At 43.2% G+C, this 15,005-nt stretch overlaps 1 protein-coding gene across 2 annotated transcripts; it reads right to left on the reverse strand.

Annotated features, from left to right (window-relative positions):
- Positions 1-11,005: 11,005 nt before the first annotated feature.
- LOC100273914 (Catalytic/ protein phosphatase type 2C) lies at positions 11,006-14,023 on the reverse strand. Of its 2 annotated transcripts, none has more exons than XM_008683279.4 (5): positions 13,917-14,022; positions 13,333-13,821; positions 12,352-12,716; positions 11,578-11,814; positions 11,006-11,496 (listed from the first exon to the last, which is right to left on the reverse strand). In XM_008683279.4, the coding sequence occupies exons 2-5, from the start codon at positions 13,640-13,642 to the stop codon at positions 11,245-11,247; spliced, it is 1,164 nt and encodes a 387-aa protein (XP_008681501.1). In that variant the 5' UTR covers positions 13,643-13,821; positions 13,917-14,022; the 3' UTR covers positions 11,006-11,244. The 2 variants fall into 2 exon arrangements, with proteins under 2 accessions (XP_008681501.1, NP_001141778.3); NM_001148306.3 differs by having other exon boundaries at positions 11,036-11,496; positions 13,333-13,750; positions 13,917-14,023.
- Positions 14,024-15,005: the final 982 nt, after the last annotated feature.

Genomic DNA, 15,005 nt, shown 5'->3' on the forward strand with positions numbered 1-15,005 from the left:
AGGGAAGAGAGGTGGAAGGTGATGGGGAAAGGCGAGAAACAGTGCATGCACCGTTTTTTTCCCGTAAAAATGGCGTGCGACAATATTTTGGGAGTAGCTCTAGGTTCCTAAACATAGGAAGTAAATTGGGCTAGGTAGGAACTCTATAAATTTACACGGTGGATTTACACTTGGAGATGTGTCTATGTAGCAGCTTTTTAAATTTATGATTTAGGAAGTTTTTTGCAAAATTATTGGAGTTGCTCTTATTGATTTATTAAGCTTCTCCAACGAGGTGGCTCAAAATAGTTTCCCAAAAAATAAAATACTACATTAAAGTGTTTAGGGCGCTAAAAAATTGTGTTCCAACGGTTAAACTCCTAAATCATGTATTTTAGGAAGTAAATTACATTATTAAGAAAGAAAATGATGAGAATGATGTAGAAAACAAAGATAGAACACTAGTACGAGGTGTAGTATATTTTGCCACTTTATGGCGTTCAACTCTGTATATCTAAGGCATGCTATTAGAGCGTGATATGTTCCACTCCATGGCAAAACCCAAAAGCAACGTGTGGGCGTTTCGGAGGATCTGGAACTCGGTATTTGTTGGAGACTTGTTCTCAAATGCTAAGAGTTAAGAACAAGACAACATAAAAAGTGTTAAATGTTAAAGTCCTTCGTCCTTCAAGACATTATGTCCCTTCGGACATAATGAATTCCGGACGAAGGTTATGAAGAAAGAGACCTTCGTAAGCTCGATAGATAATAAAGAAGAATATATATGAAATACGAATAATAACACAGATATTACCATCAACTTATTTTTATTTGTATTATCATATCCATAATAACAAACTATAAATGTACCTTCGGATTGACGGAAAGTAAAGGTACAGGCGTGATGCGAAAAGTGAATGCTAAGTCAGCGTGAGTACTGTTCATCTATTTATAGGCACGGGGTGCAGCCCGTGTAGAATTACATTAATGCCCTTTACATTTATCAAAAACTCTATAGTAATCCTTCGAGGTCTAATTTGGCTTTTCATCTTTAAGTCGGTTCCTCTTTTCTGCTGTCATGCCGAAGCTTTTCTGCGCATAGCTTCGTGATCATCTTATCCTTCATCATAATCGCCTTTCGTCCCACTCAAGCTTCGTCCTGACCATACTCTTGTATACCCATAACCCGATTCCGAAGATACATGTTCACATATTTCACTTGGAAAACATTATCAAATCATGTTTTTGAGGACCTTCGGAAGCCGAAGGCCCCCAACAGTAGCCCCTCGCAATATTAATTTGCTGGAATGATAAATTCATATTGCGACATGGACGAAGGCTTTAAGCCGAAGGTCCGAAAAAACACCTTCCCTTTGCTATAATAGCAACAGTCTTTGACAAGCGGGACCCTCCAGTTTTGAACGCACTAGGTGTATAAATAAGAGCTCACCACGAGTTTATTTGGCACGCTTTCTTGCCATCTGCTCTTGCTCACCCGACTTTTAGCCTGTGCGCAACAACACTTGCTTGGCTTTTTAAACTTTTAAGCTTCGGTTTTGAGAGCACTTTCTCAGCGTTTGCGAAGATGTCTGAAGATAAGAAAGCTATTTGAGAGCACCTAGAGGGGGGGGTGAATAGGTGATCCTGTAAAACTTCAATACTTAAGCCACAAAAACTTGTTAAGTGTTAGCACAATTATGGCCAAGTGGCTAGAGAGGAGTCAAAACACAATAACCACAAGAAATCAATCACAGAGATGACACGGTGGTTATCCCGTGGTTCGGTCAAGTACAAAACTTGCCTACTCCACGTTGTGGCGTCCCAACGGACGAGAGTTGCACTCAACTCCTCTCAAGTGATCCAATGATCAACTTGAATACCACAGTGTTCTTGCTTTTCTTTTCTCAATCCCGTTTGCGAGGAATCTCCACAACTTGGAGCCTCTCGCCCTTACAAAAGATGTTCACAGAGAATCACGGAGCAAGGGAGGGATTAGCAACTCACACACAACACAAAGATCACAGCGAATACGCACACACAAGACCCAGACTTGAGCTCAAGAGACTGGCACACTAGAACGGAGCTTCAAATCACTAGAATGTCGAACAAGTGTGCAAGATTGATGTGTGAGTGATCAAGAGTGCTCAAGGAATGCTTCTTCTCTTCCTCCATGCGCCTAGGGGTCCCTTTTATAGCCCCAAGGCAGCTAGGAGCCGTTGAGAACAAATCTGGAAGGCCATCGTTGCCTTCTGTCGTCGGGCGCACCGGACAGTCCGGTGCACACCGGACACTGTCCGGTGCCCGATTTCTTTCCTTAAACAGCGCAGACGACCGTTGCCGCCCGTTGCAGATCTGGCGCACCGGACATGTCCGGTGCACACCGGACAGCCCGGTGCCTCTTTCCGACCGTTGGCCAGACCACGTGTCGCGCGCAGATTCCGCGGCCGACCGTCGGCTCGGCCGACCGTTGGCTCACCGGACAGTCCGGTGCACACCGGACAGTCCGGTGAATTATAGCCGTACGCCGTCGGCAATTTCCCGAGAGCGGCGTCTTCAGGCCGAGGCAGCCTGGCGCACCGGACACTGTCCGGTGCACCACCGGACAGTCCGGTGCCCCAGACCGAAACAGCCTGTTGGCTGTACACAGCCAACTTCTCCTTTTCTTCTTCTCTCTGTTTCTAACACTTAGACAAATATATTAGTACACAAAATCAATGTACTAAGTCTTAGAAACATACCTTTACTTGTGATTTGCAACTTGTCCATCCATGGGCATAGATTCACATTTAAGCACTTTGTGTTGGCACTCAATCACCAAAATACTTAGAAATGGCCCAAGGGCACATTTCCCTTTCACTATTGCTGAATCGAAGCTAAGCCTTTTGAGGAGATGCATCTCGGCTTTCTTCAGTCAATAGCAAAGACCAATACAGATAAGATTGCTAGGGAGACCTTGGAGGGCTTATCTGAAGACACTGGTGACAGTGATAGTTATGATGTAGAAAGTGGGGGTGAGGACTCCGAAGATCGACCGTGGCGACCAAGCCATGCGGTTTTTGGTAAATCCAATATTAAAGAAAGCCATCTTGTCAATATGAGGGACAGATATTTTCGGGACTTGTCTGTTGTGAGGGCTGACGAAGGAGAGAAGACTTGTCCGACTCCCGAGGAAAATGAAGTCGTGATATTCCAAAGCTTCTTAAAGGCTGGACTGTGATTTCCCTTGAGCAGTTTTGTCGTGGAAATACTGAAGATATTTGAAATCTACCTTCATCAACTTACCCCCGAAGCAATCATAAGGATGGGCATCTTTGTCTGGGCCGTGAGGAGCCAAGGTTTAGAACCAAATGCAAAAAGTTTCTGCAACATACATGAGCTATTATATGAGACAAAACCCTGGGGTAAAGAGCAGTATCACAACAATTTTGGCTGCTACAGCTTCGGCGCCCGGTCTGGGTCAAGCTGTCTCGTGCCAACCTTTCGAAAGAGGTGGCCCGGTGACTGGATGACGGAATGGTTTTATGTGAAGAATGACTTGAAAACACAGGAAAATATTAAAGATATCATTATGCGCCCTATCTGGCAACGCTTCGGCCTTCGGAGGCCGAAGGTGGAAATGAATGAAGCAGTCGATGAATGCCAGAGAGCCTTCGGCATGGTTTGCTCTTTTATTGGGACAAGGGATTTGGTCCAAGAACATATTGCCTTCAGAATATGGCCACTTGTAGAAAAGTGGGAAATGCCGAAGGAGACCGTCAAGGAACCTGACGAAGGTGGACTAGTCAGGCTAAAATACACATTCAAATACGGAGATAAGTTCGTTGAGCCAGATGATGACTGGTTGAAAAGTATTGAGGCCATAAGCGATGAATTACTTGGATTATACTCAAAAGCCGAAGACACTGCACTATCAGCAGCCTTCGGAGGCCGAAAGAAGAAGAGACTCAACCGAGTATTTGATGCAATTGGGTTTGTCTACCCCGACTACCGTTATCCAACGCGGGGTCAAAAAAGAAAGAATACACCTTCTGCGAAAGAAGTTGCTTCGGCCGCTCCTAGCGAGCCGGCACCGAAGAGTAAAAGGGTCAAGGTTCTCACACACCGGTCGCGCTATATTGAACCGGCCACAGTGCCTGAATATGTCGGTGAAACCTCTTCGGTCACCGAAGCCAAGGATCCTACTCTCCTACCGAATGTTGAAGAGCCAATTATAATACCGGAAATGAAGAAAATAGAAGAACCGGAGGCTACAGAAACAAGGACACATGAAATTTTAAGTCCTTCAGCAAAAATTGAGGCAGCAAAAAACCAAAAGGGTCCAGCAGTGACCCCCAAAAGAAAAAGGATGGTTAATGTTATGGATGTTTTGGAAACAATAAAATCTTCAAGCACTACTCCGAAGAGAATTGTTGGAACTTCCGAAGTGCAAATTGAAACCCTTGGTGCTGAAGCCTCTAAGCACCAGGTTGAAACTGAAGCCGGGCCTTCAGAGCCCGCCAAGGTGAAATCCTTGGAAGCCGAAGAAACAGAAACAACAGAACAAATTTTGGCTGAAGAAACTAGCACTGCCGCCCCCGAAGCATCTTCCGAAGTACTTGATTATATTGTACGACATGCTTCGGGAAAAAGATTATCTGAAGAAGAGATTTTCGAAGCTAATCACTATGCCCGAGAACTGAAGTATCCAAAAGGGGCCTTAGTGTTCAATGGCACAAACGAAGATGACTTCTTATACTGCCTTCCAGACAACAAAGAATTATCTGTCTGCCGGGAGATGGCTAGAAGTATAGGGTTTCTGAAGCTTGAAGCTGGCCTCTGCGCTATGACGAAGGACGATCTTGCAGATAGCCTCGCATATAATAGTCTGAAGGTATGAAAATTGTATATTTGGAAGTTTATAAATTTTGAATTATTCTTTTATTCTTGTACTAATTCTTTTCATATAGGGTTTAATACTCAGCAATGCTTTGAGAGCGCAAAAGAATGCCGAAGACGAGAGCTATAATATTGCTTTCAACAACCTACGAATAGAGGTTATTAAGCTGAGGAACGAAGCTTTGAAAAAAGATAAAATTCTGCTTACATTGGTGGATAAAATAAAGGAAGACGAAGCTACTTCTAAAGCTCAAGCTGAGGCTCAGAAGCGTGAAATTGAGGATCTTCGGAAACAGCTAGCCAGAGCTAAAGAAGAACGCATACTTGAAGAGACGAAACGAGAACTTAGTGATCAGTGGGCAAATCATTTAGAAAGAAACGTTGAAGAGCTTCGTGCATCCAAGAAAAGGTGCTATAACAAATCTATAGAATGCGCTAAGAAAATAAAAACCAGCTTCGCCAGCGTTGGCGCATTCTCGAGCGAGGAAAACTTCACAAGGGATGACCCCGAAGGCCCAATTGAATGGATTAGTCACGAAGCTGAGGCCTTTGAGGAAATTTTGAATAGTCGTGGAGACATATGTGCTTTTTCGGGTGCCAGGGGGATTGCTACTATTTTGGAGAGGAAAGGCTGTGAGCATGTGAATTTTTTGGGACAATCCGAAACCGCCTTATCCTCCGAAGATATAAAAGACCCCTCGGCCGAAGCAAGCCTGGTCGGTGGAAAATTTTTCACTGACATCTGGGACAATGGTGGCCGGGAAATGGCCTAGGAAATTATTCGAAAAAGCGAAAAAGGCATTTATGATGCTAGAAAAGCAGTAGAGGCCGCTGAGAAAAGCGTAGAGCCCGAAGGGCAAATAGGTATTGATTAGTGGTTTTTGACTCTTTGTTGTAATTTTTTGATTTCGAACTTGTTCACAGTTTGTAATAGTAATATAGCCATATCTTTTCCTCCCTCAGAACCTGACGAGCCATCCGCGGACCCCCACGCGAAGGGGGACGACGAAATTAGGAAAATGGTCGAAGCTATCATGGATAAAGTTGTTGATCAACTACTAAACGAAGCTGCAGAGATAGTTCTAAGGGAAGACTAGCTGCTATTGTAAAAAACATCTAGAATGTAACATTCGTTGTGTGTAATATTTTGTAACTTTGGATGTAATATGTTAGCTGTTTATAGTTCTATTCTTTACGATGCATGAAACATCATATACATACCGTTTTTGAGCCTTCGGCGAAAAAACACCTTCCCTTCTTTTCATGCTTCGTAGATAATATCCGTGTTCTCATGAAATCAGTAACCAATCCTCGTAAAATCATTAATCAATAGATCTCTCCATTTCAGAGTTTGACGAAAGTATAACTCTTCAATTGCTATTTTTTGTGCCTTGTCACTATTTCTTCAAAACAATCTTTGAATATCAATATCGAGAACCCCCTTCTTGCGTTATTGATGCACTATGATGTATGATGTTATGCTATGCAAATGATGTAATGATGTGATGTAATGCAAAATGATACTTGCCGAAGGTTGACATTTATTTTTCACTGTAAGCCTCCCTTAGGAGCTTCTTCGCCTTTTACTTCAGCGGAATCAGCGTTTATTTTTCGCTGTAAGCCTCCCTTAGGAGCTTCTTCGCCTTTTACTTCAGCGGAATCAGTGCTTATTTTTCGCTGTAAGCCTCCCTTAGGAGCTTCTTCGCCTTTTACTTTCAACGGAATCAGCGCTTATTTTTCGCTGTAAGCTCTGCATTCCCTTCGGAACGACTTTTGAGCAGAAAACTTACATTGCGCTCCCTTAGGAACGACTTTTTGCTGCTTCGAAGAAATTGCACTGCGTTCCTTAGAACAAATTTTTGATAATTCGAAGGTCCTCCTTGCCACCATGAATTCTTATGCTTCAGCGACTTAAGCCTATGGAGAAGATATATTTTCATTATGGTAAAAAGTGAAACTATTACAAGAGATTGAAAAATGATAAAAAGCACTTAAACTTCCCATAATTGTTCCTTATTAAAAAGAAAGTAATACTAAATGCGAAAATGCGAAAAGCTGTTGTCGAGGTAGGATATTTGTCAGTAAATATGCTTCGACTCTGGCACAGTGCTATTGACTGTGCGAGCTTCGGACTCCTCTCTGAAATCCCGCTGGAGGTGAGTGTGCTGACTCCCTTCTGGCTGCTGACCTCGTTGCGTTGGTGGTGGCGGTGGAGGCTGTTGCCAAGATGCTTGGGGTTGGCTTGCCGAAGCAACAGAAGCTGCAGGGTGATTGCCTACATATTCTGGAATGTAAGGCGAATGGTACGAAGCAGTATGCATGACTTGCTTCGGCTGACTCTGTTGCGCTGCAGCTTCTGCTATCTCCTTTTGCTTCTGGATGGTAACACGACACATCCTGGTGGTATGGCCCTTGTCTTCACCACAGAATAGGCGGTAAATTTTTCTTGGCTGATCCCCAAATCTTCCTCCGAAGCCCCTGGCGCCTCTGCCCATTGGCGCTGGCGGCCGGAAAGAGCTTTGCTGCTGCCCCGAAGCTTGCGAGGAGTACTGTGGCCTTTGCTGTTGACTCCCTCTATCATCACTTTGAGTAGAGTTGTGAATTGACCTGACGTGCCTCGGATGAAATCTTCCTCCGAAGCCCCTGGTCATTTCAGAGAACCTGAATGCTTCCTCCCATCTTTGGCGAAAGTCATTGTCAGCTCGAATATACTCGTCCATCTTCTGGAGCAGCTTCTCCAAAGTTTGAGGAGGCTTCCTGGCAAAGTATTGAGCTGAAGGTCCTAGCCGAAGTCCCTTGATCATGGCCTCAATGACAATTTCATTGGGCACTGTTGGTGCTTGTGCCCTCAGACGCAGGAACCTTCGGACATACGCCTGAAGGTATTCTTCATGGTCCTGGGTGCACTGAAATAAAGCTTGAGCAGTGACCGGCTTCGTTTGAAACCCTTGGAAGCTGGTTATCAGCATGTCCTTCAGCTTTTGCCATGAGGTGATTGTTCCTGGCCGAAGAGAGGAATACCAGGTTTGTGCAACACTCTTGACAGCCATGACGAAAGACTTTGCCATGACTGCAGTATTACCACCATACAAAGATATGGTTGCTTCATAACTCATTAAGAATTGCTTCGGTTCTGAATGACCGTCGTACATGGGGAGCTGGGGTGGCTTGTAAGACTAGAGCCAAGGTGTAGCCTGCAGTTCTGTTGACAGAGGAGAAGTATCATCAAAAACAAAATTTCCATGATGGAAATCTTCATACCAGTCGTCCTCGTTGTAGAAGCCCTCCTGATGAAGCTCTCTGTGCGGAGGTCTTCGGTTCTGGTCATCTTGAGCAAGATGACGAACTTCTTCAGAGGCTTCGTCTATCTGCCTTTGCAGGTCAGCTAGACGAGCCATCTTTTCCTTCTTTCGTTGGACCTGTTGATGGAGCATCTCCAAGTTTTGGATTTCTTGATCCAAATCGTCCTCCAGAGGCGTTGGACTGGTGGCCTTCCTCTTTTGGCTTCGGGTCTCCCTAAGAGAAAGGACATCCTGATTGGGGTCCAGCGGCTGCAGAGTAGCAGCCCCTGTTGCTGGAGCTTTCTTCGGCGGCATGACGAAGGTGATGCTTGCCGAAGGTGTTCAAAACTCAAAAAATGGAAGTGAGTTCACCGGAGGTGGGCGCCAATGTTGGAGACTTGTTCTCAAATGCTAAGAGTTGAGAACAAGGCAACATAAAAAGTGTTAAATGTTAAAGTCCTTCGTCCTTCAAGACATTATGTCCCTTTGGACATAATGAATTCCGGACGAAGGTTATGAAGAAAGAGACCTTCGTAAGCTCGATAGATAATAAAGAAGAATGTGTATATGAAATACGAATAATAACACAGATATTACCATCAACTTATTTTTATTTGTATTATCATATCCATAATAACAAATTATAAATGTACCTTCGGATTGACAGAAAGTAAAGGTACAGGCGTGATGCGAAAAGCGAATGCCAAGTCAGCGTGAACAGTACGGGAGTACTGTTCATCTATTTATAGGCACGGGGCGCAGCCCGTGTAGAATTACATTAATGCCCTTTACATTTATCAAAAACTCTATAGTAATCCTTCGAGGTCTAATTTGGCTTTTCATCTTTAAGTCGGTTCCTCTTTTCTGCTGTCATGCCGAAGCTTTTCTGCGCATAGCTTCGTGATCATCTTATCCTTCGTCATAATCGCCTTCCGTCCACTCAAGCTTCGTCCTGACCATACTCTTGTATACCCATAACCCGATTCCGAAGATACCTGTTCACATATTTCACTTGGAAAACATTGTCAAATCATGTTTTTGAGGACCTTCGGAAGCCGAAGGCCCCCAACAGTATTGGACTGCGATTATGTAAGCATTGCATAGTCAATATCGTAGTAAGACATCTAACGGAAAGTAAGGCTATTATGCTTATAAAATTGTTTCGATAAGCATAATATTTTCTTTACGTATCTCTAGATCATACATACACCACCAGAACTTTACTAAGAACCGGAACCTAGGAGGATACAGGTCTCATTTGGTAGGACTCTGGCTTCTCTCGGACTCTGGCTTTTATGGCTCTTTAGTTTCTTTGGAGGAACTAGAACTGTTTTGCAATTCGTTTAGAAAACAACTTTTCCTATGTTTCGAATGATGTATGAGAAAAATATAAGAGACGGTAGAAACCAAGTTTTTTATGCTCTAGCTCATATAAAAAACGGCTCTAACTCTTAGAGGGCTCTAGACGAGAAGATATTTTTTTGACCGTTTCATAGGGTTTCGCCATGAGTCTAAGTTAGAGTCGCCCAAAGAGCCATGCCAAAGGAGCTTATACTGTCTAGCACTTGAGTGCGTGCGAGTGGCATCGGGTAACACCGCTAGGGGTGTAAATGGTACGAATATTACCGGTTTGTATTCGAATTCGGTCCGTCTAAGAGGGCTGAGATCCTATCCGTATCCGAATCCGGATACTCAGTATCCGATTCGTATCTAATTTTTATTTGTATCTTGTATCTATATTCTTAAAGTTAGATATTTAAGATGTTGATGTCTATTCAAATATTATTCAACACAACTTGATAATATCCGTATTTGATTCAAATCTAAAGAAAAATATGGAAACAAATATGAAACAGGTAAAGCGATACCTCAAGTCAGACTAGGCTAAACTAACTGCCTGCCGAGGCCCGAGCGACCCAATTAATCTCGTTGTAGCCCACATCCCTAGGCCCTACTAGCTCGAGAGTCGCAGACGCGTGCAGGTAGGGATAGTAATGGGTACCCGAAATCCGATATCTTATGTGTAAAAACCCTATAGGGCATGGATATAGCAATTTTTGATACCCATAGGTATTTTGTTGGGTCGTTTGTTATACCCATCGGGTATGGTGGGCGTGGGTATGTTCTCTCTTCCCTATACCCGCTACTCGATGGGAAATCCGCTAACATATGACATGTTGGTCCAGATTAAGGTTCGTGTTCTCTCTCATGCATGGACTTGTATGATGTTGTCATTTAATGTTGAATGGTGGTAACCTTGAGACAAAATGTTGGGTTCGATAAATTTGTCATGCTAGCACAAAGGTAATATATTATTTTAGCAGCTTTCAATATTGATAAGGTATGGAGTTTCAGAATTTTCTATTTGGTACTCTTTTGTGATACAAATGATTACGTTTATTGTAATGTTAGTGGATATGTATATACGATAAGTACCCGCTATTCATAGTGGATATGGATATGGCGTATTTTTTCTATCCATGATGGATAGTGGGTATGAGTATATAGCATTTTCTCTGGTAGGTATAGATATGACTTTGTGTGTCTATCAAGTATTTTACCCACTGTCATCCTTATGTGTAGGCACCGGGTGCTGCCAAACGGCCTGCACGAGGTTATCCGTTTTAGATTAAAGCCAGTTATTTGTATTGTTACCCTGCACACATCAGCGACAACTGAACGTCCGGGAAGGGCCGCTCGACCGCTCCACTACAACAGAATCGCCGTATCAGAATAATTCTCAGCTACTCACTGCGCAATTTAAACTCCTAATCGAGCTATTGTTGCCGCAAAAACCAAGAATCCCCCATCCAACATGTTCAAGCAAACAAATTCCAGCCATTCACTAATGCACAAAGCAAAGCATTTCCTGCACCATCAATACTCATATTATTAAGCACCGCACAACAGCATGAGCCTCTTATTTCGAGCAAATCAGACTTGCAAAATTGACAAAGTATTTTTGAAAACAAAGCGACATGAAGTATTGTAGTAGTACTCAATATAAAGGCAATACTAAAAGCAAACGCCTGGTAAAGCATAACACTCAGATAGTCACATGCTACTTGAATGCCGTACACCAAAATTGTGCTGATCGATTAGTAGTGAGTCATGATATGGCGGTTATCCCTGAGAAACTTGAGGGGCCAACGGAGTCAACAAAGCCACGGACTGAGAGCTCTGGCACGGAAGTATCCCTCTCTTGCAGTAATCCGTGATCTATGTAAACAACAACTACTGTAATGTCATCGTGGAAGAAGCGGCGAATTCCCTTCTCAACTTTCCTGAGGTCATCATACCTCATTTCCCTCTTCCGTGCAGCTTGTTTCAACGCTGCCCTTACCAGCCTCTTTGCAATTCCCTATCAGCATTAGGGGCGTTAGATTCAAGTCTTTCTAAAAAAGAGAACACACCATTTGGCAGTAAAGTGATGGAGACATACTGATCGTGGATTGCTGTGGACAATTTCAACGGCCTGTTGATTTGTCAAGTGCTCCCAAAGACCATCAGATGCAAAAATAATAAATTTATCTTGTGGGTTAAGCACCCTTGTATAGATAGATGGCTCTGCTGTGAGAATAGGCTGGCGGAGAGGCTCCGAAAGGCGGAAACGAGTGATAGATGGATCAAGAGCAAATTCCCGCCTCTTCAAGTAAGCATCTCCAATTGTTCTTGAAACCTATTAGCATCAATCAGGAAACATGGTAAAAAAATGCATCGTTAAGTCTGGCGAGATATTCTCTTTTTAAGAAGCTAAAATATTAGCTGTAGGGGCTATTCTGTCCCTGGGTCTGGATGAAAGTGCAATTGTGATTTTACCTCCAAATTCAACCTTTTGATTTTAGGCACCATTTTTTAAAAAAAAACAAGTTTAGGCCTGTCATGTTAGAGGCACTTGACGGTGTAAAATACAGGCGCAAAATCATAATTACATAATAGCTAAATTCAAAAGTAGGGGCAAAATCACAATTACAAATCACTTGTAATTGTGATTTTGCCCCTGTAATTCACACCGTCAAATGCCTTCGACTGAACAAACCCAAACTTGTTTCATTTTCAGAAATCATAATTGCACTCCCATCCAGAGATAGAAACACAATAGCCCTTTACTTATATGTCACTAACAGACATAAAACTGCAAGTTATTATATTTACTGTTTCCTACATCTTTTAGGCTAAGAAAGATATCATGAAACAGTAACTGTTGTTCACCAACCTGAATTATGCCCTTGATGCGCCAAACACCATGCTTGAGAACGACAATTTGAGAATCATCTGGATGACGGGATATAAGCTCCTGCCTGACCTCCTCCCTACTTGCATTATGATCTCTTGTGAGTGGCTCAGCCACGATCTTGTTTGATCTACCTAGAACGCCAATAACAGCCCTGGAATCGCCTAGATTAGCCACATATAGTGTCCCTCTCCATATGACACCAACTAGACAGCAGGATCCAACCGCAGCAATCAAAGGCTTTATAAAACGTGTTCTCCGCACGAGTGTCAAGAAGCCTTCCTCGGTGGCAGAAAACGCACTCCGAACAACATCCTCAGATATTGTTCCATTTTCCTGAGCAAGTCCTGCAAGATAGGAGAGCAGAGCATATTATTATTAATGCACAGTGAAGAAAACTGGATTAGCCAGAGTATGCTTGCCATTTGCAAGGATAAGAAAGGTCACAGCAGACACAGGTGCTCAGAAGCACCTCAATAAGTGAAGTCAATCTGCCAGAATTACACAACATAATGTTGAGCAACTGAACAGAACAAGAATCTACCTAATCTGCTATTGCAAAGGACCGCAAATACTGATAGCTTGTCCAATGATCAGAATCCACTCAGTCACTGGAAAGAGTATTGCGTTGTCCATTGTTCTGCTCATGAAACAACAACATGCTTAATGAGTGGAAAGTAGTCAAATTTCTGATTTTCCAAACATACAGATTGTTGTTCCAGAAACAAAAGTAACATGTGTAATAGCCCTTGTAAGTGCTCAATTAAAAAAACATATTTCAGGCCTGATAAGTGCCCACTTAAAAACGGAAGCACAAAAATAAGTGTGCAGGGCTAACAAACAAAGATGGCTATTAGCAGTAAAAATTACAATTTCATTAATCACCACACTAAAAAGAGAGAAACCTACCAAAAAATCATCATCATCATTATTGCAAGTGAATTGAATTATGCTGCTACTCACGAATGAGGTGTGCGAAGAGGTGGTCAGATATGAAGCGGGCAGCCTCAGCGCCGCCATGACCGTCGTAGACGCCTACGAAAGTTGCGGCAGAGCCTGTCTCCACTTGGCTGTGGTCCTCCAACGCCTCGTTGGCCTGCACGACGGCAAACGAGAACTGACCCGCCGCGTGGCGCCCGAGGTCCCGCGACCACAGCAGGTCGTCGGCGACGCCGCGGCCATTATCGCTGTCGTCCTCATCCTTCCTCGTACGCGCGCACCTCCGGACCGGGCCCAAGCACGCGGACGCAATCTTCGTCAACCACGACCACATCCCTCATTTCCCACCTGCCTCGCCGCTCCTCGAACCCCAGAACCGCACCAGATGGGGTCTCTTTTAGGTAGCACCACGAATTCGCCCCGTCTTCCTGGCAAATCACACCTGCAACATGACGAAAATAGACTTTGAAGACCGATCTCCCCGTCCTTGCTTATAAAATTAAACACAACATCCTGCAAGGGCTACAATTATTTTATTCAAATTGCTTCTCATCGAACCACGAGAATTGCAGAATGGAAGGGCGAAGGGATCACTCTCAGAAGCTTACCGAAACAACCGCGTGTGCAGTGATTGGAATTCACGTTTAGAAAACCTAGGAGTTTTTGGTTTGGAGAGGTGGAACCGTGGAACAGGCGGCGGCTCAGCGTGAATTTTGCAGGGAAGCGGCTCAGCAGATCAATTTATAGAGCCGTTTAGCTAGAACGCCCCTGAGGTTGAGGTTATTTACGAGAGTGGCAGTCTAGAGAAAAGCGCGAAAAAAAAGTGCACGGAAAAGGCAAAAGCGCGCACCTGTGACCGCGACTGGAAGTCTGGAATCGTCAGAGGTCGTCGGATTGCTTTGGGCCTTTAACTGTTGATGTGGTAAGTTTATCCACGCAGCTAATATCATATTTCTTATCTCGGCTCTTATTTCAAACTTTATTATACAAACAATGCTATCTATATTATAAAATAATATTTTGTACGATCATATACACAATATATTGTGCATATCCTAAAGCTATTTTTAAAAACAAATCATTGTGTTAATCTCTCTTATCTCAATTGGTTTCCTCACTATCATACTTGTATTTATATTTATAGCTTTACTTGGGTAGTGTGATTAGTTGCTTAATAACTCTAGAGTAACTAGTTATTATAAGCTCTCGAGTTACCTCTTTGGTATAGCTCTTTCAATGGCTCCTTCAACAGCTTCTTCAAAGAGTCTACTGGGCTCCTCCGTTGGCTCCTCCGTAAAAATAGGAAGGAGCCACCCCACAAACCGAGTGAAGCCGGAAACCAAAAAAGGCTTCTCCGGCTATCTCCCGTCATTCTCTCTCCCATAAAAATAGGAGAAACAGTGTTTTCAATCAAATGAGGTGCTTCTCTAGGGGCTCCTCTTGAAAATAAGAAATGAACTATTTTTTCAGATGAGACAGAGCTAAAGTTGTTGATGCAAAAGCCCTACCAAACGAGGGCTTAGTGTAGTTATGTAGTTGCTCCTTTGTGTGGTTAAGTAAAAACAACTTAGAAACGTAGCAACTAGAATGGTTTAAGGGGTTTTGTTGTTATTAAATACAGTTAGAACAAGTACTTGCATTAGTGCCACCTTTTTGGTAATAAAACTTTGTTCTAGTATTTGTAATCTTGAAAGGAA

This window comes from Zea mays, chromosome 5 (genome assembly GCF_902167145.1).
Source record: "Zea mays cultivar B73 chromosome 5, Zm-B73-REFERENCE-NAM-5.0, whole genome shotgun sequence".
NCBI classification, from domain to species: Eukaryota; Viridiplantae; Streptophyta; class Magnoliopsida; order Poales; family Poaceae; genus Zea; species Zea mays.

What these genes read in the sequence shown, in the direction of transcription:
- LOC100273914 (XM_008683279.4), bottom strand. Translation starts at nt 13,642, where the DNA reads ATGTGGTCGTGGTTGACGAAGATTGCGTCCGCGTGCTTGGGCCCGGTC. An exon ending in CCTCTTCGCACACCTCATTC is followed by an intron (nt 12,717 to 13,332) that starts GTGAGTAGCAGC and finishes CCTATCTTGCAG; the next exon opens with GACTTGCTCAGGAAAATGGA. An exon ending in GCATCAAGGGCATAATTCAG is followed by an intron (nt 11,815 to 12,351) that starts GTTGGTGAACAA and finishes TGATGCTAATAG; the next exon opens with GTTTCAAGAACAATTGGAGA.